Source organism: Ammospiza caudacuta, chromosome 9, assembly GCF_027887145.1.
Source record: "Ammospiza caudacuta isolate bAmmCau1 chromosome 9, bAmmCau1.pri, whole genome shotgun sequence".
Classification (NCBI taxonomy): Eukaryota; Metazoa; Chordata; class Aves; order Passeriformes; family Passerellidae; genus Ammospiza; species Ammospiza caudacuta.
The window spans coordinates 18,442,951-18,467,790 of record NC_080601.1 but is presented as its reverse complement, the minus strand read 5'-3'; the positions used below and the strand labels follow the sequence as shown (position 1 = coordinate 18,467,790).

The following is a 24,840-nucleotide window of genomic DNA, read 5'->3' as shown; positions in this document are numbered from 1 at the left end:
CCAGTCTCAGCTAGGCTCAGTCTGGGAAGCTCTTCAGCTCTAGAAGCCCCAGCTCTGCAAATCCCCAGCAGCAACCGCAGATCACGGGCACATATGTAGAAGAATAATTAGTTTCAGAGCCAAGACTGTGCTCCTCCCCCATCCCTTAAATTAAATAAGCCAAGAAAGAGTACACAGCCATCCAGTCATTCTTGAAGAATTATTTTTCTGACTAGCTCTGCACTTTAAGGATGCCATTTTTCATTATTGTTAATAGGTCTCATTAACTAGAAGCTCTTAAGCACAAGACCATTACTAAATGCAGTTTACACTGCACAAAAGCAATGCCCTTATTGTAGCAAGGGCAGGAGGGAAGGAAACAGTTTGCCTTTCCATAAATACCAATAATTCAAACCCAAGCACTATTTTTTCTTCATTTAGGTTCACAGTTACTTCAAATTAGTAGACAGTTAAGAGGATGGTTTTAAAGATCTCCAGTTTGCAATTTTTTTTTAAGCTATACCTCATGACTTAAAGATGAACAATACTTCATTTTAAAACAGAAGCTTTACTCAAGCCAAACTTACACACCTTTCTGGGGTTAATGATCACATCAAGGATTATAAAGATATGCAACCACACCCTTAAATTTCAGGCACATAAGCAACCTAAAGAAAGAAATACATATTTCCCCCCTGCCCCCATCTCACATACAGACAGAACACTGAACTCTCACTTCTGCTGGAAGTCTGGAATAATATGTGTATTTGGAAGCCCAAAGAGAGGCCTGAATAAGAATTTCACTTTTATGAAGCTACAGAACTACTGAGGACAGGGAAAGTTGGCTTCTTTCTAGAAGAGCCAGCCTAGGCTGGCCTTCAGAGGGACGTGGACAAGTTCAAGAAGTGTGCCCATGGGAATCTCATTATGTTTAACAAGTCCAAGTGCAAGGTGCTGCACTGGCAGAGGCAACCCAGGCATCAATCCAGGCTGGGGTATGAACCAATCCAGAGCAGCCCTGCCGAGAGCTTGGGGGTGCTGGTGGATGAGACACTGGACATGAGCCAACAGCATGCACCTGGAGTGCTGCCTTCAGCCCTGGAGCGCCCAGCACAAGGACGACATTGATTGGTTGGAACCAGTCCATAGGAGGGCCAGCAAGTTGATTAGAGGGATCTAATCAACTTCTCCTATGAGGAAAGGCTGAGAGAACTGAGATTGTTCAGTCTGGAAAAGGGAAGGCTTCAGGGTGACCTAACTGCAGCCTTCCAGCATCTGAAGGGTGCTCATACAAGAAAGATGCAGAGGGACTATTTACAAGGGCATGTAGTGACAGGACAAGGGGAAATGTCTTCAAACTGAAAGAGGTTTAGATTAGATATTAAGAAGAAATTCTTCCCTGTAAGGGTGGTGAGGCATTGGCACAGGTTGCCCAGAGAAGCTGTGCCTGCCCCATCCCTGGGAGCGCTTGAGGCCAGGTTGGATGGGATTCTGAACAGCCTGGACTTCTGATGGATGTGTCTGTTCATGGCAGGGGAGGGCTAGAACTAGATGATCTTTAGGGTCCTTTCCAACCCAGGCCATTCTATGACTCTGTGATTGCATGAAAGTTGAAACCCACTCAAGAGTCAGAGAAGCACCTTCCCTACTTGTTGTAGTGTTTCAGAGCTTCACAAAACTTTAGAATCACCAGGGCTTTCAGTTAGTAATATAACTGACACCACTACAACTCGTGCATTGAAACAGCTAGCAACTTTTAATATCATTTTCCACGAAGACGGCTTGACATCATGCTCTTCACACTTTAAATTCAAATAATGCTTAACTCAAAGTGAATTTCTAATCATGAACAGACACCCTGTTTGGAGGTGATCAACACATCATCCACACAGAGAAGCAGAACAATGTTTATAGCTCCAGTGTAAAAAGTTAATTCCAACCATGCACCACATCGAGGTTGTTCACAGGACTGAGCCTGGAAGAATAGTGCTTCACATCCTCCTTCACAGTATTAACATTCTTTTATTCATAGGAGGTAAAAAACTGGGGGTGGCAGGGAAATGCTTCTTAAGTGTCTTTTATATAAACCTGCACCACACAGAATTTCTAAAAACAGCATCATGGAATGCTACATTTTCTTGAGGCTTTTCTTTTCTCCTCTGTCCTCCATCAAAAAACCCAACAAACTAGCAGAAAAATTCTTTGCAACCTGGAGGCCAAAACATTATGTGCAATAGTGCTAGCACAGGTCCATGCATGAGCATTAGTCCTCAGCAGCAGTACACACTATGCAAACCTGCTAAAGATGAAAACAAAGCTCAAGCACAAAAAGACAAATACAATTTCCAAAAGTGGAGAAAGTCAAGTCATGACAGGCAGTACCTAAATTTAATATACACTCATTGCCAGACCTCTAATTCATTTTCTCTTGTGTTCAGTAACCAATGGTGTCTGAAACCTGCTAATTCAGGTACAATAGCAACAATACAACTTGCAACATGCCGGAACATTGGGACAGCCAGATGGCAGAAAGGACAGACTGAAAAAGGATAGTGTCTGGATGTACATTGCTGCTTTTTTTCTGCTGTTGTTGTTTTGTTTTGTTTTCACAGTTTTTCTTGCTTGTTTGTTTGGGCTTTTTTGTATAAAGACATAGGATGAATCATTCCCAGCACTGGAGTCAAACATCCACCCCTTCCTCTATCTTTCACTCTCCTGCTCTCGTGTTAGGAGAGCACCTTTCTCTCCAAAGGGAAGCCTGTATTCTTTGCTGAAGTTATGATGAAAACAACTGTCAATTAAAAGAAAAAAAAAGACAAGTATCCATGTTTCAGGATGATGGCAGTCATCCTGTACAATGGAAAAACGGATGAATCTCACAGTCCAAAACACAACCTGAAGAAATAAGTCTGTAAACCCTTTCCTTTTTTAAAAGCATTCCTCTTCTAATATGCTGACTTAAATTACACACAAGTTTTTCATTCTTTTTTTCTAATCTACAATATTTGTCTAAAGGCAACAAGTTTGAAATTAATTATTGAAAAGATAAATTTTCCATGCATTGCATAACCACGTTTGTTTTTATTACAGAAAGGGCAGACCAGAGCCTCTAACTAGTTTTCACACTACACTTTAATTAACCTTAATCACATTCCACCTCTCCCTACTATTTTCCTTTTCCCTCTACTCTTATATGGCTATTCCTTGCAGCACTGCCCTGGTATGGTTTCTAACTGTCTTCTAAACAAAACGTGAATCACCCTATTTGAAAAGTAAGCAGCATCCCCAGCACACACATTATTAAGTGTAGAATTGCTTTCTGGTCATTCCCTCATGGTTTTTATTCCTTCCCCTGGCCTGGCTTTCAGTTAATGACAGGTCTTCAGCTCTGTCCCATAACTTCTCATTATTCCTTCCAATGAGCTAACAGTAATCTTCTTAAACACACACAAGATTTTACTCCTCCCTGGGTGGTAAAGCATGTTCTGCTCTTGAAGACTTCATATTAGTTTGACATTATCATATGGTCAAGAGGGCTTGCAGTAGTATACCTTGTGCAGCTACAGCTGTTTCCTGGGGAAAGACTTCAAATGCCTAAACCATGCATTAATATGGAGGCTTCTAAATTCTCCAGGAAGGCAGAAACCTCTGGACTAACAGACAGATTATTAGCAAAAGACATAGCAAGAGCAGGGCAGGAAGAGTTTCCTGACAGCACCCCATAATCCAAATTTTCACAACCAAATCAATTACTTAGATCTCAAAATGCAGACAATTTTAGAGTTTACCTAAATTCTTGTCATGAAATTGGGGTTTTCTTAACTCTTAGGTACAGTTGCTTATCTTAGAGCTTTAAGTTTTCATTTCTGCCACCTTACTTTAACACACTTCAGAAAATAAACTATTGCAGATGGCACTGTCCCTGTAGTTATGACTAATACCAGGTAATAATTTTACATCTAAGTGACTTCCTTTAATTTTTCTGATTGGTCTTCAAACTCACACACACACATATGCATACACAAAACCATTGTGTGTTTATTGTCATGTAAGAGTCTTCTGTACCAACAGTAGTTAGTTCTGATTGAGTTTTCAATCCTCTTCACCTGGAAAAATCACAGAAAGGGAGAGAGTCCAAAGGCATACCAAATATATTTTGAAGCTGTATTACACAAACAGTAAGCAAATCAGAGTGAAAAGTAGTACAGAAAATACATCAAAATATTATTCCTGTAACCAGCAAACTATACCACAACTCCTCATACTACTCATGCTTTAGCCCATGTTATTTTCTGCCAAATGCCCACAAGTTTTTTTCTACCTACACTCTTCCTATCACTGTTACAGCAAAGAATATGACTTGGACTCTTTTCCTAACTCATCATGGCTCATTGCCAAGTGTTCTGGAAAGCACTTGAAAATGTGCATCTTTCTCAGTATTCCCAAGTGTAAAGCAGGGCTAATACTTCCCTGCCCAGTAGTAGTACCACGAGGATCAAGGATACTTAATGAAACCTGTTGATGTATTACATAGTTGACAGGGAGAACAACAAAATAAGACTGAGGGTACATGGTTAAGAAAAGTTGAGGGAACTCTTTCCTGGTGGTGCAGAGGAGCACATTGCAGTGGAATGATGACATTCCTAAAGGTAGGGGAATACAAATTTTAGAAGAACAAAACAGTGGGGGCAAAGAGAACCAAGCTCCTGGAAAACAAGACTAAACACCCACAGGTGAAAGCGCCCTGAGAGAAACCCTACTTGGAGGAGGAAGTTCCTGTCACTGACTCCACCTTTACCAACATATGAACAGAAACCATAATGCTCCCCCTGTGCACAAGGGGCTACAAAAGCTCCTTCTCAAACCCAATGTGCTCCAATTCTGCCATCACTGTCACAGCTATCCTAGCCTGCACATCTGCTGCATCCAGTCCCAGTTTTCCCATGACACAGCTGTACAATGTGGCTATTGAATAAAATGCTACATGATAATGCAGCCACTGGTCACCAAACAGCTGGATTTATTTTGAATGAACCAAGGAAATTTATGCTTGAATGAAAATGACAGACACTCAGGAGGGAAACAAAACCTCAGAATTTCTGCATACTCCTAGTACTGGTATTCAGCAGAGCATCACTGCTCAATGCATAATGCCATCCTTCACTGCAGGAGACGCTGGGGGGCCTGTGTCCATGCAACACCACGTTTACATCCTTTGCTTCTTTTTAGCTATTTCAGCCAGCTGGGAGAAGGAAGGATGCTGGAAATGCTGCCTTGATTTGATATTTGAGAGACATGAATGAGAGAAGTAAACTAAAAAGAAAATCTTCTTAAAGGCACAGATGAATGGCACTGCACCCCAGTGCTGAATGACTTCTCTCCGAAAGAGATAATACCTCCGCTAAAATACGCTCTTCTGACAAGAAGGAACATCAAGCCTCAGGGGATTAGAATAATTAAAAAAAAAAAAAAGGTCAAACCTTCTATTTTAAGGCTAAGTTCCCCTAGCAATGCTAGGAGAACTTTAAATTAAGCAGAGCAAGCAGTAAATACAGAGCAGCTAACCAGACATTTCAATGAGAGAAGACTTAAAATGCACACATGTGCCACAGCAGATACCACCTGTAGTAGCAGAGCCACCAAAATACTTCTGTACCAAAGAGCAAAGCTCACCATGTCTCAGTAAATCCATGTGGCAGCAGGGAAAGAGACAGCGTGGTTGCCTCTGACTCCTGAAGAGTCCAAGAACTTCATCCTGTTCATTTAAAGTGCTCGGGCTCTTCAAGGTATTGTATGGAAGCAAGACGACATAATAAAAGCTACCACTCACTAAAACAACTTCAAATGTCAGGGTACTTAAAAACATACACAGGGTAATGCATGTATGTTACACACATAGAAAGAAACTCTTGTATGTAAAAGCATAAAGAGGAGTTTCTAAGCACTGATAACTTTGAAGATGCTATCTAATCAGGGAGGAGTCTCCCCCAATCTTTCTGTAACTGGTTTTTCTTGCAGGCAGCTCACAAGTGTCTGTGTTGCACAGGCACAGCACCCACCCACTTGAGACTGCTGCCACCATCCCTGTGCTGCAGACACACAGCTGCCTGATCCCAAGAGCATCAGGCCTGAAGACCAAGTTTAACTTCTCTGTTACCTTGATCCCAAGCCACTCAAGGGGCTCTGCTTCCTATGCTCTCTTCCAGGAGCACAATACAGGCACACAAAAGGTATTTCCACATCTCGACATCACCAACATAACACTCCACATGCACTTTTCTCAGACCCAGCTGCAGAAGATCCTGGTTTCCAGAGCTACACTAAAGCAGCCCCTTCTACGGTTGCTCCAAGAAATATGAAGATCTAAACAGATCTCCAGTCTACCCAGGGACCAAATAACTGCCCATCCCCACCACTTCAATAATTCCTTACTGAATGGTTCTAATGAACGTGTTTTCCCGATTCAAGGCATAAGACTGAAAAGGAGAAGAAATGTGCTGCAATACAGAGGGAACAGACATCTTCAGAGGAAGACACAGGTGCTCCTTGAGCCAAGTATTTGTCAGCACACAGCCTTGGTCAGTTGAGCTTTATAATCTGCCTCTATTACATTCACGCTTTGTTAGTTTTAGCTGCCATAAAGATCAACTTTTTTGGGTGTTGCAAGCCACAGACCTGAGGGGTGGGAGAGGTGTTTCAAAAGAGTAAGCACACACCTTCTCCTCTAGCCTAGACCAGCAGCAACTCAGTGCAACATAATACATCCAGTACAAGGAGCAAATTGCCTGTGAGGGACTGGCCTATACACTGACACACAGCTCTGCAGCACTGACATCCCTATATAGAAAAAATAAAAAGGACAGAAACAAACTCCACTGCAACCAAAGAAAGGCTTTACTTATTTTTAATTTATTTTTTCTTGTTTTCTTCTTCTCCCCTGGGCTAATTCAGAAGCCCATTATACTTTTAACAGGGAGTTATGCTGTACAGTCACTGGGGCTGTGTCCCTGAGTGCTGGCAATGTATTTGTAAGGAACTCATGATCTCCATGGGCACCCTTACAAAAGAAAGATCAGGCATGCTATCAATGAATTGGGAGTCCTTTCTGCATCTCAGTGACATTTTCATCACCATAACTGGCCACGGGTAGAATATCCCAGGAAGCAAACCCTAAAAATAACTTCTTACAACAAGTCAGACGGTCCCTCAGCAAAAGGGGAGGGAACATTGCTTACACACAGTTAGCAATTTGGTTATTACGAGAGGGACAACAAATGTCCAGAAAACAGGAGAGGCAGAGAGGAAGCAGAGGAGGAAAAGCGGGTGGTGAATCATACATCAATTTTTTTCTGCATCATCAATGACTGTCAATTGGAAATGATTTCCCAAGTGGAAATAAAGAAATTGAAATAGAAATATAGAACAAAGTCTTCCCAGAATACTTTTAAATACAGTGAAGGAGGAAGCCTTGCCAGAATGCACCAGAATGAAAAGCATTATGCACTCCCCATAAGCTGCAGCCACCTTGGAGGAAGGTCCTTTAGAGCCCTCTCCAGCAATGGCCTAAGGGGCCCTAGGAATCCCTGTGAGCTACAGAGGAATTTCTTCACCAGAAAATCCTCAGAAACTTGTGGATGGGGAACCAGGAAGCAATTGTACAAGTGCTCCTATCATAGCTGATAGCCAGGCAGTCTTTTGAGGAGCTTCTAATTCCTGGGGAAGCAGAGGAGAGGCAGGGGAAGAGCAGAACAAGTGGTCCATTCCTCAGCCACATGCATAAAGCCACAAGCTCCCCAGCCAGCCTTCCTGACATGTGCTGGAGGGGCTGCAGTCCTCTCAGAGTTCCCCTCAGACAGCTCATCTACCCCCCTTGTAGCAGGGCTACTGCACACATGGCTCTCCTCCTCCTTCCCCTCACAGCAAGTCACTCAGCAGCAGAGCCAGCCTGCCAGGTGCAGCACCCGCACAGCCAGGGCACTCCAGCTGACTGCCCCTGTGGGCTCTCTCCCTGCCATCGTCCCTTTGCACCAGCACACGGTCTCTCTGACAGCCACGCAATAAAAGACAACACAGTTGTAAACCTGCAACCCATGGGGCCTCTGTGCACTTCTGACTGGCATGCAGAAGCTCACAACCAGCTCCAAATTCTAACAGGACATCCTGTGTAAGAAGGGAGTGTGCTGTAAAGACATCCTGACAGGACTGGCCCTAAGCAAATACCTGGTTAGACTGTGGCAGAGTGAGGAGGGGAAAAGCATGACAGGCTTTTCCAGTTCTAGGATTGCTTCCCATTGTGCTTTTGCATGTTTTCCTGCTCCTGAGCAGCTGATGCATACACAGGCACAGAAGGGAGGGGCTCCTACCATCAGCACTGTGCTGCCATCCCTTTCTCCTCCTGCAAAAAGTCCTTTCTGAACAAGTTTCCCTGTGCTTTGGGGAGGACCCAGCCACAACTGCAGACACTGGGCTCAGTTGCACTCACTCCCTCTTGATTTACAGAAGTTCCCTGCTAACAGCTGCATTGCAGATGAACTCTCTTAAAGTGGACACGCAGTGAGACAGTAGGACACAGAGCTGCTCCAAAGGCAACACAGCCATATCAGCACCTTCTCTGCTGCATTCACAGCAACTGTACATGTGCAAGAGCTCCAGCAGCTCTGCCTTACTAGGCACAGAGGGTCCTGAAGAACACAGCCTAACAAAGGGAAACCACACCAAGTGAGCTTATTTCTGGACATAAGTTCCCTTCTTCTCCCCATCAGCTGACCACATCAGGTGTTGTGGTTTTGGATGAAGCAGCTCAGTAAGTATCAGACTACAGCTGGTGAGCAGACAAGGTAACAGTGTGACAGGGAGGCTGATCTCAGCAGTGTCAAGTCACTGCAATGCAGGATCCAGGAATTCAACGATGCAGAAGGAAGAATTTAAGTTCCTCTGGCTCAATCGAGCTGCACGTTGCCTTGTTCCTGAGCCAACCCCTGCCACCCTTTAAGATAAGGTAACTGCAACCATGAGACCCAAGTTTTGTTTTCAAGACAGGGAAAAAATTTTAGCTGTGCTTTCTTTTAGCTGAGAAAAAACTTCAGCAATTAACATTTCATAATTCATCAGGGAGATAAGAAATTTCTTGACTATTTGTGAAGTGGTGGGAGGGAAAGCTTTTTAAGCTCAGCTTCAGAACTACTGAAGAAACTAAATGTACATAGCCACAAAGAGTTAAGAAGGCATAATGTGCTTCCTTAAAACTGTAACCAGGTCTGCAGCAACATAAACTGCAAGCAGCAACCAGAGTCACCTGAACTTGTTAGCAATATTTGATAAAGATTATCAAAAAAGCCAACTGCCTTGGATCTCTTTTTTCATATCTTCTTGCTGAACTTGGCTGTCTGGAGAAGACAAATGAGAGCTCAACTCCCAGCCTACTACTGCAGAAGTGCTTCCACACAAAGGACAAGCTGACCAACACTTGAGTCCTCTACATCATCCTTAAGTGCAAGAGCAATTCAGACAGACAGAGAAGGCTGTGGATCATTGCTCTGCATTGAAAATTTTAATCCAGGCAACTTCATAACAAGCGGCAGACACAACACAATATCCTAATCTGCAGAGCTGGCAGATTGTAGGCCAGATGACACACAAGTCAAACAAAAATGGGCAGAGCTGAAAGCCACTTTTCAATCTGCAATCCAAAAATCAGGAATATTTAAAGTAACACAGGAGCTATGAATCACTACTTTAACTTGTAGTGAAGAAACACATAATCACAAGCTTTGTCTCTGCACAGGCACCAGTTATAACATAAAGCTGTGCAACTTCAGTGCTCCTAATCTCTCTGACACAATCTCAACAGAGGACATTTGATACCCAAAGCTTACATGGATAGGCCCTGAGGCAGACAAAATTAAACTTAACAGCACACCAATTCTTTTGGCAAACAACAGAAAAGTCCTGCTTGGCATCACCAGGCCATTCTCTCTAGCAGCCTTCAAGAAAAACGTTCCAGGGGCCAGTAAAGACAACTTCCTCCTTTTACATCTATTTTTTCCCTCCAGTCAATGGGCAATTTCTTGGCCCATTAATCATGAAATGTTATATGCTTTGACATAAAAGAATATGAGGAAATAATAAAGTTTTTTAAAAAATGAAAAAACCAACCAAGATACACATGGACATTTTCAAAATGGCAGCTGTCCTAATATAGTAGAAACACAAAGTTTATTTGGCACTGGAGACCAATATAGGATGAGTTTTAACCAGCTTTTTCCCTGAAAAAGCTTCCAGGGTACCCATGTAATTTGAAATGTGCATATTGAAATTGCATTGCAGAGAGAGCACTGGACTGTCCCCTATGAAGTCACATTTCAAGTCAGGTGTATGAGATCAGGTCTGTAGCAGCAAACAGAGCTGGATAAACACACATATCTCACCCATCTCCAGAGCTGCAGGAAACTTTACAGACTAAATTCTGTTGCACAGGCATGGAGACCCCTTGTGAAAGAGAGGTGCCTGTAAAAGAACAGGGAACAGAGGAAGTACGCTAAAGTTGAAGGATTTAGCTCTTCAGTCTCCTTTTTTTCACCTCAGACATGAGGCTATGTCAGACTGCTTCTCCCTTTCTCACTGGTCCCCTGGGATTGAGAAAACCTCTTTCAAAAAAGAGTAGTCTTCGACATCAAGAAATGACATCTCCGTCTTCACAGCTATCACTTACCACAGTCTACACCAACTGACTTATCGAGGATGACACAGTAACTGCAGAAGACAAAGCCCATCCAAACACTGAGTTGCTTCATAAGACAAGCTGCAGCCTACACCAGCTAACTCAAGTGCCTAGAAGAGGAGTAGAAGTGAAGGAAAGAAAAGAATCCTTTCCATAGGCTTTCAGGAACTGGCTTTGGAGGCTTAAAATCCTTGTCCTCACATATGGCCTGTATTCACAGGAGCTTAAAAAGTCCACTGGGATTTGGCCAGGTGGGAAAGACCTATATCAATAATTTCCATAGATATTAGTGTTTCATTCTATAAATAAATGTTTGAAGTTGAAGAAGCTTTCTAGAATGAAACTAGTTTTTATTACCACAATTCTATCTTACTAAGCCTTCAGACAAACATTTTATACTAGTATATTGCTGTTCAGAAGTTTTCCAGGCACAGCCAAGTAGGTCTTTCCTGAAGCTGCCTGCAAGTAGGTATCATAATAATTTGCAGTACTGCAAACAACGAAGTGATACCACATTTTGCTAAGCAAAATAAGAGCACTGAGATTTTGGCCACTGAGTGCAGAGACCCCCTCACCAGCTCTGTGCTCCCCAGCCAGCTGCAAATCACTAATTCTTCTAGAACCAGTCCTTATTGCTGTCAGCCTCCACAAAGGAGGCTGCAGCACAGGGTTGTAGCAGGACTTCCTCAGACTCCAGGAGGGAAAACTGCCAAGCTTAGCCTCTCTCATGCACTGCCTGCCCACCATGCTATCAACTCTGCTATGCAGGGACACTGCCACAGCTCTGGGAAAGGAACAAAAGCATATGCATGGTCAAGACCACTACTAGCTGGTATGGTTTTGCATCAGACATTTTCAATGACAACAGTCTTGTGCCATTGATAACAATAGTGCAGGCTGGTTAGAACCATGTTTGATAGTCTGCAACCTGCAGGCAACACTGAAACTTGATTTCCACGAACTCTAGTGCAGAAAATCTCTAAGAACAAAGTAAAGAACTAGACTTACTTGTAAGTATAGGGAATAGGAAGAAAAAAGACTAAAAAAGAGAGACCATCTTTTTCCACTTCTTACTTTCCACCTGCCAAAGCAATGCAAATCCCAATGACTTATGCAGTGAAAGGAGGGTGCATTCACCCTCTCTTCAAAGAGGAAATCTATCAGGGCAGTGTTGCTCAGAGTTTAGACTGGAGAAGGAATGCCAGCCTGCATTCCCCCCTGCCATCCCAGTAGTATAGGAAAGTGAGCCTGGTATTTCTCACTAGGATACTGTCCGTTAATTCATCACTCACCTCCTCCCCTCCCTTTTCTCCTATGAGAAAGTTTAATCCTTTGGCTCACATGCATCTGGTAAATTTTTCAGTCCCTGTTTGCCACTGTCATCATGGCAACAGCCCCCAGAGATAACCCAGCAGCCCTGCCACCGCAGGCAGGCTGCCACTCCCTGCCTGATCTGCCATTTAGCCTTTGGCTCCTAGGCCTTCAAAGAGCTGTGGCCGCTCCCAGGCTCATCCTCGCAAGCACAGTCCTTCCTTTAGAGATAAGTTTGCATGGCCTTTGTTTTTCTTTAAAATTAACTGTGTCTTCATTCCCACAATGCCTGAGACAATTCTCCGCTCAATTTTTGGGACTCTTGACAGAATCACACAAATAATAGCTTTGCTAAAAGAGATGCTCCCTTTACTGTCCCAGAAAGAAAAGTTTTGTGTTTAACAGTGAAATCACCTGTGGCTTCTAGCAAAGAGACAAGATTAGCTAGCAACCTTCTCTGAAGCACCACACTAACCTGGACTTGTCCCAGCATCACAGGTAAGCACACTCCAGGCACAGGGAGGACAAGGGCTCATGGCTGTGGAGGCTTGGACAACAGCTAAGTCAGGACAGGAACTTTGGACAGAGCAGCAGGACAGGGGGTCACCAGAAAGACGTGTAACTCGTGCTCTCAGGAACAGAACGCAAAAGTTATACGTGCACACATTCTCTGAAATGTCATCGCATTTACTCAACTCACATCTCAGAGATGGGGAATTCTCTCTCTGGCTCTGCCAGGAGCAGAGTGAGACAGATCCTGACACCAGAAGTAAAGCCACATGGTCATCTCCTCCTCTCCTGATTCCATCAGAAAAAGGCAATGTACAACATTGACCAGCTCTCCTGGCATCTCTGTATTAGTCTCAGACATGAGTAATCAGCCGTTTGCACCAACATCCACACTTCCCAGTCTGGTCATCTAAATTGTGGGAGCAACAGAAATTGTACAATATTCTCTGGGAGGGAAAGAGAGGAAAGCAGCATTACTAAAGGGCTATTTTCAATCAAAGCATTATAAATTAATATAATTATAGGTTAAAGTAACTGATCCATGAGAAACAAATGAACATTCAAACTGAACTCAAAATTAAAAAGGAAAGAAAGGCAGATGAAGTGTAAAAAGTGAAAAAAGCTACAAGGAAATAAAATCTAACAACTATAGACTTAGTTTCAGCAGAAAGTTAAATCTATGCTCCACCTATCTTTGGCTACCCTTAGTGTTCAGAAAGCTTACTTCTAAGATACTGCCAGCCCATTTGTTCAGAGGTATTCTGCAACTGTTCTCCAAAAATCATGCAAGCAGCAATACCAGAATGTTTGGGGAGATGTTACCAAAGTATAAAGTGGTATTTAAATTTAATAAGGTATAAAAAGGAACATTATGTCAGCCTAATTCATAGGGCCCCAATTTTTAAAGCTTATTGTCATAAGGATCAGCAGCAACTACTGCGGTTGAAGTTACAGGGTCACATTTCCTCCACACACTAAAACAAACCCCAAAACACCTAGTAAGCAACTCAAAATTTTAAGGATGCATTTGCCCATCAGAAATCATTGCACCTCTGTTGTCTTGAAGATAACTATTCTGAGCACTGACATCACTTCAGTTGCAGGCAAACACACAATGATGTGAGATACTTCACATTTCTTTTTTACAGCATTCAAGGCTTCTTTCCTGTGCTGGTGACCCTGGTGCCAGGCAATATTGCCCTCTTCGCCCGACCAAGCCAACAGCAATAGTTCACTTTATAGTCAAACACTGGCATATGAATGTGAGGTTTTTTTACATCTGTTATGTTAGTAGAAATCAGGGGATTTCAAGAACAAAGGACACAAAAAGAAACATCTGAAATCCCAAAACAGGTGACAGGTCAGAAAAAGTGGGAGGTGATGCCTTCATTGTCAGGGTTGTGCTCACAAACAGCACAGTGGAGAGAAATTTTTGCATTAGCATGCTTCCCTTTTAAAAACTGTCTTCACCCAATCTGGAGGGCAAGAACAACTAGAATACTTGCAGGGCGTGGAAAGGAACAAAAATATTGTTATAGTCTTCCCTTAAAGCAGTGAACAACGGTGCTAACCCACTGTTAGGAAGGAGGGCACTCTAAAAATTTCTTTCTGATCCACAGATGAATCGTCGTCTGCTAATGATGATTTTGCTACTGTCCAGAGAAGGATTAAAGTTGGAGACAGTGAAATCTCTGTGATACACTGCAAACAAAGCAAATAGTTTTTTCACTGGACCCTTCTTACAAGAACCCAAAGTAGCTCCCCTTACGCAAAATATCTACAGGCTGCTCAACACCCTGCTCTTCACCGTAGGGACATCTACATATATACAAATAAATACAAATATTTCAACCATGGCTGGCTGATCAGAGTAAATGCTCTAGAGCCAAGGGCTTTGGGACACGTGCAGGAGTTAGTCTAATCACATTTCTGCCATACACAAATCCAGTTTATATTGGGAAAACAAGAAACCTGACTCTCTCACCAAGCTCCTTTCTCTAACCTCATGCAGAGGCAGTAGGAATTCCTGCCCAATCTGTGTGCCCACTTCCCCCCCCCCCCATTGTTAATGCCGGAAATTTAATACTCAATGTGACCACTGAGAAGACAGACACAAGCTGAAATCCTGTCTGCTCTGTTCCAGCTCCTTTATAAAATATACAGCGTAAACTGAGAGGCAACCTGGGGTAACCCCAACCATCACTAACATCCACAGTGGGAGGAAGCCAGCTTCTAGCCATAGTGAGCCACAGTAAAGCAAGGCTTCCACCACTCACCACCCCAACAATCTCTGCTGGGTCTCACACCAGGGCATTTTCCTGCCTGTACTGATATGTTAGGGCAGGCAAAAAGCCAAGCCGACCCTCAGCAGCCCCCACTAATTTCCCAGGTCCAGCCTCTCCTCCAAGGTCAGGGCCTCCTCTTTGGCACAAGCCCTCCTCCAAACACCTCTTCCAATGAAATTTCCCATACTGGTGTATATATGCCATTTGAACTCCTCTTCCCCTGTGCAGGGGACTGCAAGCAGAGGCAGGTAGGAAGAACAGGGGGAGGCAGGCAGCTGGTGGGAGGTAGAGGGCTGCTGCTCTTAACATCAGCTGAGCAGCCTCACCACCAGCCCCTGCCACACTTGTGTGCTGTGGTGCAGAGTGAAGAGTTCAGCTGCTTGTTACCTGCAAGCCCACTCCACCAACTGATTCCTCCCCTGCCGCCCCCATCCCAAGCACCCAGACTCTTACAGTTGCTTCACCAGGCAGTTCCCTGCCTCATACACTGCTCTGGGGGTGTGCAGTACTCTGCTCTCTGCTTCTCTCCATGTGTGCAAAGACATGGAGAGAATTTCCAACCCATTGCAGCTGGTCTGCTATATATGCTCCCAGCATCTCTGAGACTTCTGCACACAGCAAAGGGGAGGCACGGGGTGGAGCTGGGGCGCAGGGAAGCTCTTCACTCAGCCCATGCTGCAGGAAGGAAAGCTTCTCTCCCAAACCAAATGACTGGACCTGATTTGGCTGCTCAGCAAGGACGGCTGAGCAGACAGTTTGATTTGCCATCCTCTGCAAGACAGGACATTTGTCCTCAGCCTGCAAACACAGGAGCACATAGAGGACACCCATGACAGGACATTTCTCTGCGGTCTGGCTTTGCGCTTGAGCCCCCGGTGAGCGGGTGCTGGGCTCGGCTGCCCCGGCAGAGCCGGCGGCCCCGCTGCAGTGCAGCAGCCTGCACACCTGCACACAGCAATTCCAGCAGCCTGCCCTGCTCCACGGACACTGGAAACCTGGCAGCCCCAAGAGCAGGCCAACGGAGTTTTAATGCAAGCAGCAGCTAGGAACACATACAGACCAGATCAAGAGAGATGTTAGGGACTGATGCTGCTAGACTTCCTCTGCAGCATTCAAGCTCAAGGTTTTAGCGTCCAGGGGAACTACTGCTGACACTTTCAACAAAACATATTGTAAAGCCCAAATCTGCAACCACTACAGAACCAAAAGCCCAGACAACAGTGGTGTGGGAAAATAGCAGAGTTGGAAGTATAAAGAGTGGTTTTATCCTGTTGGGGTTTGATACACAGAAGTAATTCCCTGCTCCTCCCACAATCCATATAATCTCCTACAGGAACAACAACAAAATAACTCGGTAGACTGCAAATTTTTATCTGGTTTACAAATTTGGAAAGATGAAAAACAGGGAGAGAAAACACCTCTATTTCACAGTCAAAAGCAAAGCCACAGTAAGGACAGTGAAGTGGACTAACTTACAAGACAGCTGTTTTTAATTCATTCATCAAGAGATGTCACTTGCCAGAGTTAAAAGATAGAGATTTTCAACAGTAAATTAAATTTAGCAATAGAGGTAATACACAGAGATTTTTCCTTCCGCACCTAAAAAAAAGGGCAGAAATACTACAGGTGGTGGCAGGATCACTAAATACTATTTGGTATAAAAAACATCCTAAAAATTATCAAATCCTAAAGCTCTGCCTACCCCTTTCAAAAGCCATACTCTCTCTTGAAGTATATGCTAGCAAGTTAAATTTGGGATATCTCCCTACTGCTACTGAAGCTGCTGCTTCTCTCTTGATCTTTTGATCACTGCAAGTAATTTTACTTTATTTGAACTTCACTGTAGCACTACTTGCTATGAATTTTCATGTTCAGAAAGTATTCTAGTGAAAGCCACAAGACAACTTTCAAAAAATTACAGTTATTACTTCTCTCAACCCGTAGTGCCGGTAAAAGTCTGTGCATTCAATCCCACAGGAATTTCAGATGAACGAAGCATTGTATTTCCTCCATGTGTAATAACAACTGCTCTTATGTATCAGCTGAATGCTGACTAAGGTGAAGTTCCTCTCCCTTTCCACAAGCATTTGGACCCTATTTAACATTACACTTCTTGGCATGGTCTTCCCTGGGCAGACTTTAGCATCAACACAACATGAAAAATAGCAAATACTTCACTAAAGCCAAAATATGAATTTTAATTTAGACCAGCTCTTACTGACAAAACTTATTAAAAGAGAGAATAGGCATCCAAAAATCACAGACAATATAAAAGAGACTCCTCTCAACTGTTGACTTGGCATTTTCTGGTGAGTGACATTTACTAGACTGAAGCTGCTAAGACCTGCACTCTGTCCATCCTCCTTGCTTTCACAGAGAAACACCATACCTCTTCAAGTTTTTCATTGCATATAATTCACCCTGAAGCATTCCTCTTCCTCCTTTTCAGCCACATACAGTAAGCTTTTCAGCACTTCCCAGTTAGTTATCTAGTATTTCTTCATCACAAGTCTTGAAAAACAAAGGTAACAAGAAGTACTGCAGGAGGAGAGCAAGGCTCTGTTACCATTGCCTTGAACAGATTCAAGGAAAGCACTACAGCAGGCAAAACTTCTGTGAAGCAGCAATGGGCTATACCTTGCAGCAGCAGCAAGATGCTGACACTTCAAGTAGCAGTTACTGCATCAGGTGTCCATACTGGTTCAAATTCTGCTACAGATAGTATAAAATGTTAAATGTACCTATGCTTAAATTGGACAGGGGCTGGCTATCCCCACAATAAGGGAATATTCTGGCTCTCTAGAGAAGCCAGAAGAAAACCAGCAGTGTGGGAGGAAGGTCAGAAGGGTGGGTTACCCTGCACAATGGACAGCGTGCAGCTGGGTGCACAGGAGAGCCCTGGAAAGAGGTACTGATGGGCAGAGACATGGACAGCCCAGGAGAAGTGCCAGCTTGGGAAAGGACACATCAGACAACACATATCCAAGATGCTGCAGAATTAACACCATAATTCTGCTCCTTAGGGAGACAGCTTTCTAAAACGCCTTTTCCCAAGACTTTCTTTTTCAGGTAGCTGAATTGAATCTCCCTAATCACTGATCTACAGCTGCAATGTCTAAATAGCACACATTTCTCCTTCGATGTTTTAAAGACCTATTCCAAGGTGAATTCACTAACTTCCTATCAAAATACTAAAGTCTTTTACTATAAGTACTTTTTGTTCTTACCCCTTGAGCTCTCAGCAAACACAGCTGGAATAACTGAGGAACCCACATACTCAGCTAAAGTCACCATCCACTTTTCACAGATTCCTCAGTTCTCAGTTAAAACTTCAACATAACCTGACCAGTACCTTGTTTCTGATACTCCCCTGTAGTAGCAGAAACACATTTTCATTCTTGGTTCTCCTCACATTTACCCTTACCTAACCAGTACCTTTTAAAGTATATCATTGCCAGCTGCCTCGAGTTGAGCAGCTAAGGACCAGGCTAGCAGCCTCAATGTATTTTATTTATAGGAGGGTATGAAATCTAAATAGTAAGTATAGATCAAAACATAGCCTATATTCACCCATACTTACTTTTCCTACTTGTTGGGTCATTAAACTGTCATCACCTTACTACAAAAAACAATTAGAATCTATGCATTTCTCCCTCTGTAACTCATTAAATGACCAAACACTTAAAAACTGACTCAATCAGGTTTTCCGAGAGTTTTGGCCTTCAGCTAACATATTTTTGAATTTTCCACTATGTTCAGCATGCATTTTTTTCCCATTTTTCTTATCTCCACAGCTAACTTCAATACCCCATCCCTTGTACGATAAAGGTTTAACCTTGATGATCAGTTTATCAAACTGCCCTTCCCTTCTCCAAGCAGCCTGGTGTCCACTAGTGTCTGAGAAATGGCTCTCCTGAGCTTTAGTCCTCACCACAGGATGGACAGGGAAGTCTGGGGAGCACACAAGGCATTAATGGCCGTCAGCAAAGCAAAGCCACTCTTCAGACCTCAGACCTCTCCCATATTAAGTTGAACTAATTTTGAACTCCAGAGATTGAATATCCCACCTACATCAGCAGGCACTGTCACATGACCATTGAGAGGACACTGATTCTCAGAAGATCTGCAGCCACTTCATTAACAATCCAGGGCTCCACTGGTTGGCCCCCAAAACCACCTCACGCAGGCTAAACAATAAACACCTTAGCAGATATGCTTGCTTCCAGAAGTAAAAAAAAAAAAAAAAAAAAAAAAAAAAAAAAAAAAAACTCCACAAAAAACCAACAAAAACAACAACAACACTAAAGAAAAAAATCACTGCTTCACAGCACACTACCACTGATACTACTTCTTCATACAAACCACACAAACGACAGTAAATGGAAATTTTTCACTATTCTTCAAGCTGTCTTCTGCTCTTATCATCACATTTCATGTTCTGGCAAAAAGGAGAATACATATTCTATTTTTCTTTTTTGTAAGGATTAGGTAAAACATTATTCACTTCTAAACCATTTCTCAAAATCATTTGCTTTCTCCTCATGCTTTTCCCTTCCATTTCTCAGTCAACCCCCCTACTAAGGCCTCCACTCAACTAGCAAGATAGTCAAGGGCTTCATACATTAATTTTGTGAAATCTGAAAGGCCTCTAAAGACTTACAACTCTCCTTGCTCACCTTTTCTAGAAAGAGTTGCCTCTGGCATCTCAACTTGTCGCACTCCCTGTTTTCAGCATCTTTCATTGCAGGTCAATTTCCCTCATTCTCCCCCTCACCCCTCCACCCCACCCACGCAATCCCTGTAGTGATTCCCTACACACTGGAGGATGCACATTCCCCTCATTCTGTATGGCCTACTACCCTTTATGCATACCTGTGTCCCTGGAAAGCAAAAGACTCACAGCTTGGAAGAGTTAGAATTTTTCTCTTTACATAACACTACAGTCTAGCTTCAGGTTTTGTAAGTCTCCACGAGTAATGAAAGCACAAGCCCCTTGTTCTAATATGCTGAGAAGTCAAATTGGCAAGATTTCTCCATCCTATTTCTGCCTTTGAATGCAGACTTTTTAGCTTCCAAACACACCACCTTTAACTACAGCACGAAAGGAGCAAGGCATATAACATCTATCTTTCAAAAAAATAATCACATCTGTTCTGGTAAGACAGATCTCCTAGGTAAAAAAGACATTCAGCAAAATAAGTCTGCAACACTTCTCTTTATTATGAGTGATTGGTACAGACACACACATAGATGAATCTACCTCTAGCTCAGGTTGAAGAAGAAAGATCTCAAGAAGAAAAAAGACAACATCACTTTACAGAGTATCCATTTCCAAACACAGGGATTTTTCTATCATCCCACACTACCTTCTTTCAAGCTACTCTTTGCCACACAATTCAATTATTTTGAAATGCCTAAAAATAATGACTGAAACAAGCAACTCCAGATCCCTTAAATTTATTACAGCCTCAACTCCAGTGAAGTATTTTCCTACAAATACTGGGAAGAAAGATAGATAGAGACACTAACCTCTGGCTGACAGTTTTTTGGTGTTGATGATTTTTGCAGCATATTCCTGGGAAGAGTTTTTCTTTACACATCTGCGGACCACAGAGAAGGCTCCCCTGGAAAAAAATAAAGAGGGTAGGTGCTATGAAACTGAAAATGAAACTATAATAGCAACAATTCCTGTTCTCAGAGTGGACCAGATTAAGTAGAGGGCAGAAGACATACTGAGGAGGGACACAACACTTGAGAATCTGATGAACAATGTATGCTGTCTGATAAGCATAAAACTTAAGTTTATATGGTACTCAAGCCTCCTGAAGACTCCTCAATCCAGGGCTCCACTCCTCACAGACAGTGCAGTAGGAAGAGCACATTGTGTGGTGAGAGAGAGACCATATGGGCACAGAAACAGGACATGAAGGGATTGATGAACAAGAGACCAACAGCCCTGAACAGTGCTGCAAACACTAGCTGGGGTAAGGCCATCTCCCAGAGACAGCATCCCCAGCAATCACAGCACAAACCCAGGACTCGTGTCTCCCATGCTCAAGCGCAAGCTGTCACAAAATCATCACAACACTTTGCAGAAGTTACTAGTTCTCTTATATTCCTCAACCCACTTGCAAAATGGGGATACACATGTACCTATTAATGAAGTGAGGAGAAAACTATAAGGCTTTCTACATTTCCTCAAGCTGGAACTATTGACATTATTATAACTATTCCAAAGATAATTACTCTTGGAGAAGAGGTCTGAGAGAGGGGGGGAAAGGATTTCTGTGAGGAAAAAGAGTGAATACAAGAGACCAAGGTGAAAGACAGACTGAAAATCTACACGACTGCACAATTAGCACTTGGAAACAGCCCCTTATTTTTTAAAAACAAAACAAAACAAAAACCACCATGGCAGGTAAAGAACTACTAGCTTTACAGGAAAGATCTGAAAAGAGGAAAGGACAAATATGAGAAAACTAGCAGAAAATTCCAAGTCCTTCAGATCAGGAATGCAAACCCATGTCTAGGGACAAATGTCCACGTTTCAACTATGAGAGGGGAACAGAAGCTGCACAAGGGCCCCACAGTCAGTCAGTCCTACAGGGAGCCTAAAATAGCTTGAATTCTTCCAATACTGCGGAGTCCTGCCTTTTTATCCCCTTCCTCAACCTCTACATACAAACCAATGAGCATCAAGGTGAGCACCAGCACTCGGGCCCAGGCTTGGTGACACACAGCTGCAGCAGCCTTGGGAGGGACAGGGACACCGGGCTGGAGAGAAGAGATGCAGCAGAGCCCAGCAGTTGGTGCAGGAAGGGAGGGAGCGAGCAGTAGCACCCACGAAAGCACTGTCCCCATAATCCTACTCTAGCCCTTTCCGCACTGCTTTCCTGCCCAACTGCGCTCCCCTGCAAAGCCCTGTCCTAGGGTGCAGCAGCAAGTCTGCCAATGCGGAGACAAGTGCGGAGAGAGGGAGGGAAGAAGCGAGGAAGCGGGGAGGGAAGAGAAGCGCGGTGCAGCAGCACCTGGTCCTTTCACAGGGACAAGGAAGTGGGGACTGAAGCATCGCGGAGTGGCTGTAACAGTGCCGCGTCCCAGCGCAGAAACAGTTGCAGGGAACGGCAACGTGCAGCTGGGAGACGGTGCGGGAAGGAGAACGGGGCAGTCGGGTCCTGAGGAAGGAAAGGAGGGAAGAGAGAAAATCTCGGGGTGCAACAGGAGCGCGCAGCCCGAGACAGGCTGCAGGGACACCCGCTGCGGCGGGGCGACCCAGCAGGGCAGGAACACCTTCCCCTCCGGCGGCTACGCCGCTGGGGTGGACGGGGGGCTGGAGAACAGGATTACAGCGCGACAGCTAATCCTTCTCCGGCTCCCGGGAGAGCCGGGTCGCCGGCACAGTGCTCCCAGCAGCGCCGGTGGGTCCCGGGGCCGGGGCGGGCGGCGGGGCGCGGCGCGGGGCGCACAGCAGGCTCCGTACTTGCCAAGCTCCTCGTAGAGCTGGTACTCGTCGGTGAAGCGGGTGCACGTTGCCGTGGTGGCCATGTTCGGGCTGCGGGAGGCTCAGCGTCGCTGGGGCATGAGGCAGGGCGGCGGGGACGGGCCGGGCGGCGCGCTGCTCGGCGGCCTTCCTCCTGGCTCGGCGGGGCGGCGCGGGCTCCCGCGGCGCCCGGCTAGGCGCTCCCGGCTCCGCCGTGCACAGTCACCGCTCGCCGGGGAGGGGAAGGAGGCTGAGCCTGGCCAGCACCGCGAGAACTGGCTCGGAGACACCCCGCGCCGGCCCCCTCCCTCCGCCGGCCCCGGCCCGCCGCGGGGTGTGGCCGCCGGGGGCGCTCCCGGGGCGCCCGCAGCGCCGTCGCCCGCCGGGGGCTGCAGCCGGGGCGCGGCCGCTCCCCCCGCCCGCGGGCGCGGAGCGGGCACTGCAGTGAGCGCCCCCGCCCCGCGCCAAGGGCGGGCGGACTGCGGCGGGCGCGCCCCCTCCCCACGCGCTCCGCAAGCGGCCGGGAGCCGACCCCGGCCGGGGGCACCGCGGGTATTTCTCTTAATTCCCCGCGCGAGGGGCGCCGGGCCAGCCGCGGCCGGATAAGCTTCCTGCGTGCGGCGGGAGGGGAGGGAAGAGGGAGCCGCCGCCGCCGCCCTCCCCCGGGCGCACGTCAGCGGGGCTAACACCGGGCCACCCGGCCCCTGCGTGTCGCGGCCCGCCGGCAGCAGCCGCCCGGCTCGCTCCGGCCGCTCCGCGCGCGGGGAGGGAGAAGCGGCAGCTCCCGGCCGCCGCCGCCCGTCCCGACCGCAGTCAGAGCCCGGCGCACGGAGCCCGGCACGCTGCGCTGCCGCCCGCGACCCGGGGAAGCGGGGCCTCAAGCCTTTCTGCGGATCCCCCTCAAAGTTGGGCCCTGTGCTCCCGAGCGCTGTCAGGCTGCCCGACCTTGGGGACGCGTGTGGAAGTCCCCGAGGAAATGAACCATCTGGTGCAGAGGTAAAGCGGTAACACGCGAAATGGCTTGAAACTGTTAAAGAGAGTGTGAACCGGCATTCGCACACACGCATGGTTTATGGTGATGGGACTTGGACGCAGAAGACAAACAGAAATCATCAGTCTCCCAACTACAAAAGAAAACAAACCAGCCTGTGTGCTGTCTCTACTAGCACAGCATCTGAGAATGCTGCTGCAGTGCCTTCATAAGCAAGTTTGTTTTCTCCTTTTACTTAAGTGAGCCTGTCTCTGTCTGAACAATTGCCAAATCTGCTTAATATGCAGATTTATATAGGGCAGTCACTGATCCAGCCAGAGAGGGAAGGGCTGCACTGGCCTCTCCTGCGTGACTGGGAGTGCAAGCTGTGTTAAGAACATTCAGAGAGACAGATGAGTGTACCATAAGCCAGGAGTAGCATTAAACTGATCTGAAAATTAAGAGTACTGTATAAGTACCATATATTTCTGCGCCATGTCTGGACTATTAAATCATCATGTTATTCAATCATATGAAAAGCAGTGACAGCAGCCACCTGCAAAAACCCCCCTGCTCCCTGTCTCCAAGTTAAATGCAGCCAGCCCAGTGCTGCAAAGACTACACTGAAGTGATGCAGTGGGCAAAAATTCCCTCCTCCTATGCAGAAAGTAGATAGCAAAAGTAGGACAACATAACAGTAGCATTACAACAAAGCAATACCTCTAGAAGGTGATTATGAAACAACAGCATTCTGCGTCTTACACCATGCCAGCATTTAAACCTGGAAACCTGCTGACACAGCTGTATAATTCAGAGAACCAACAAATGATCCATCCAACAGGTATCAGTTGATCAGGCTCCTGCCAAGATACAACTGTTCCAACAACCTCTTTTGGTGGTCCACCAGTTTCTTTAACAGAACAGTTGCAGCCAAGGAGGAAAGCAGTTTGACAACCCATGGTCCTTACCAGGGGAATTGGCTGATAACATGAAATTCAAGTGGGAGATTATATATACAGAGGTGGGCAATGTTGCTGATACACAACCAGCACTGCATTTCCTCCACCCAAAATGACATTAGATGTCCTTTGTGCAGGAAAAGTGAGCTGTTAAGTTTGTGCTGTGGTTGAGCTAGGCGATGTCATCAGTAAACATGCAACTCATTCCCCAACGTTAAGATGCACAGAGCAACTGGAACAGGGCTCTGTTCCAACAATACAAAATTGAGAGTGGAGGATTAGGACTAAATTTTAGCATGCTGTAGTGAATAAGCAGCCAGAGGGAGTGAATCTTACTTTTTTGCCGAGGAAAGCAGCTGAGCCATGACCAAAAAGTACAGCAACAGGAGAGGTTTATCTAAAGCTATGTATTCTGAAGTTTTAACTGGACTCACAGAGTGTTCTATGCTCTACACAAAGTACCCCATGGTATTTAAAAAGCTCTGATAGCAATGGTCTTATGAAAATACGCGAGGAACGTAAAAAAGAGGGAGACAGAAGAGGACATTTCTCATCTTCAAGTGCTACAAGGAAAAGTGAGGTCTGGAAATCGGAAAGGGAGCAGAGGAGCAAGTGCGTAAAGAAAA

At 45.2% G+C, this 24,840-nt stretch overlaps 1 protein-coding gene across 5 annotated transcripts in view; it reads right to left on the bottom strand.

Annotated features, from left to right (window-relative positions):
• Positions 1-22,514, bottom strand: part of CAMK2G (calcium/calmodulin dependent protein kinase II gamma) — a 115,799-nt gene extending 93,285 nt beyond the window's left edge. For all 5 annotated transcript variants that reach the window (XM_058810258.1, XM_058810253.1, XM_058810255.1 and 2 more), the window contains exons 1-2: positions 22,286-22,514; positions 20,335-20,429 (exon numbers count right to left, since the gene is read on the bottom strand). In XM_058810258.1, the coding sequence (XP_058666241.1) occupies positions 20,335-20,429; positions 22,286-22,350 (160 nt within the window). In that variant the 5' untranslated portion in view covers positions 22,351-22,514. The remainder of the gene's footprint in view (positions 1-20,334; positions 20,430-22,285) is intronic.
• Between the last annotated feature and the right edge of the window lie 2,326 nt (positions 22,515-24,840).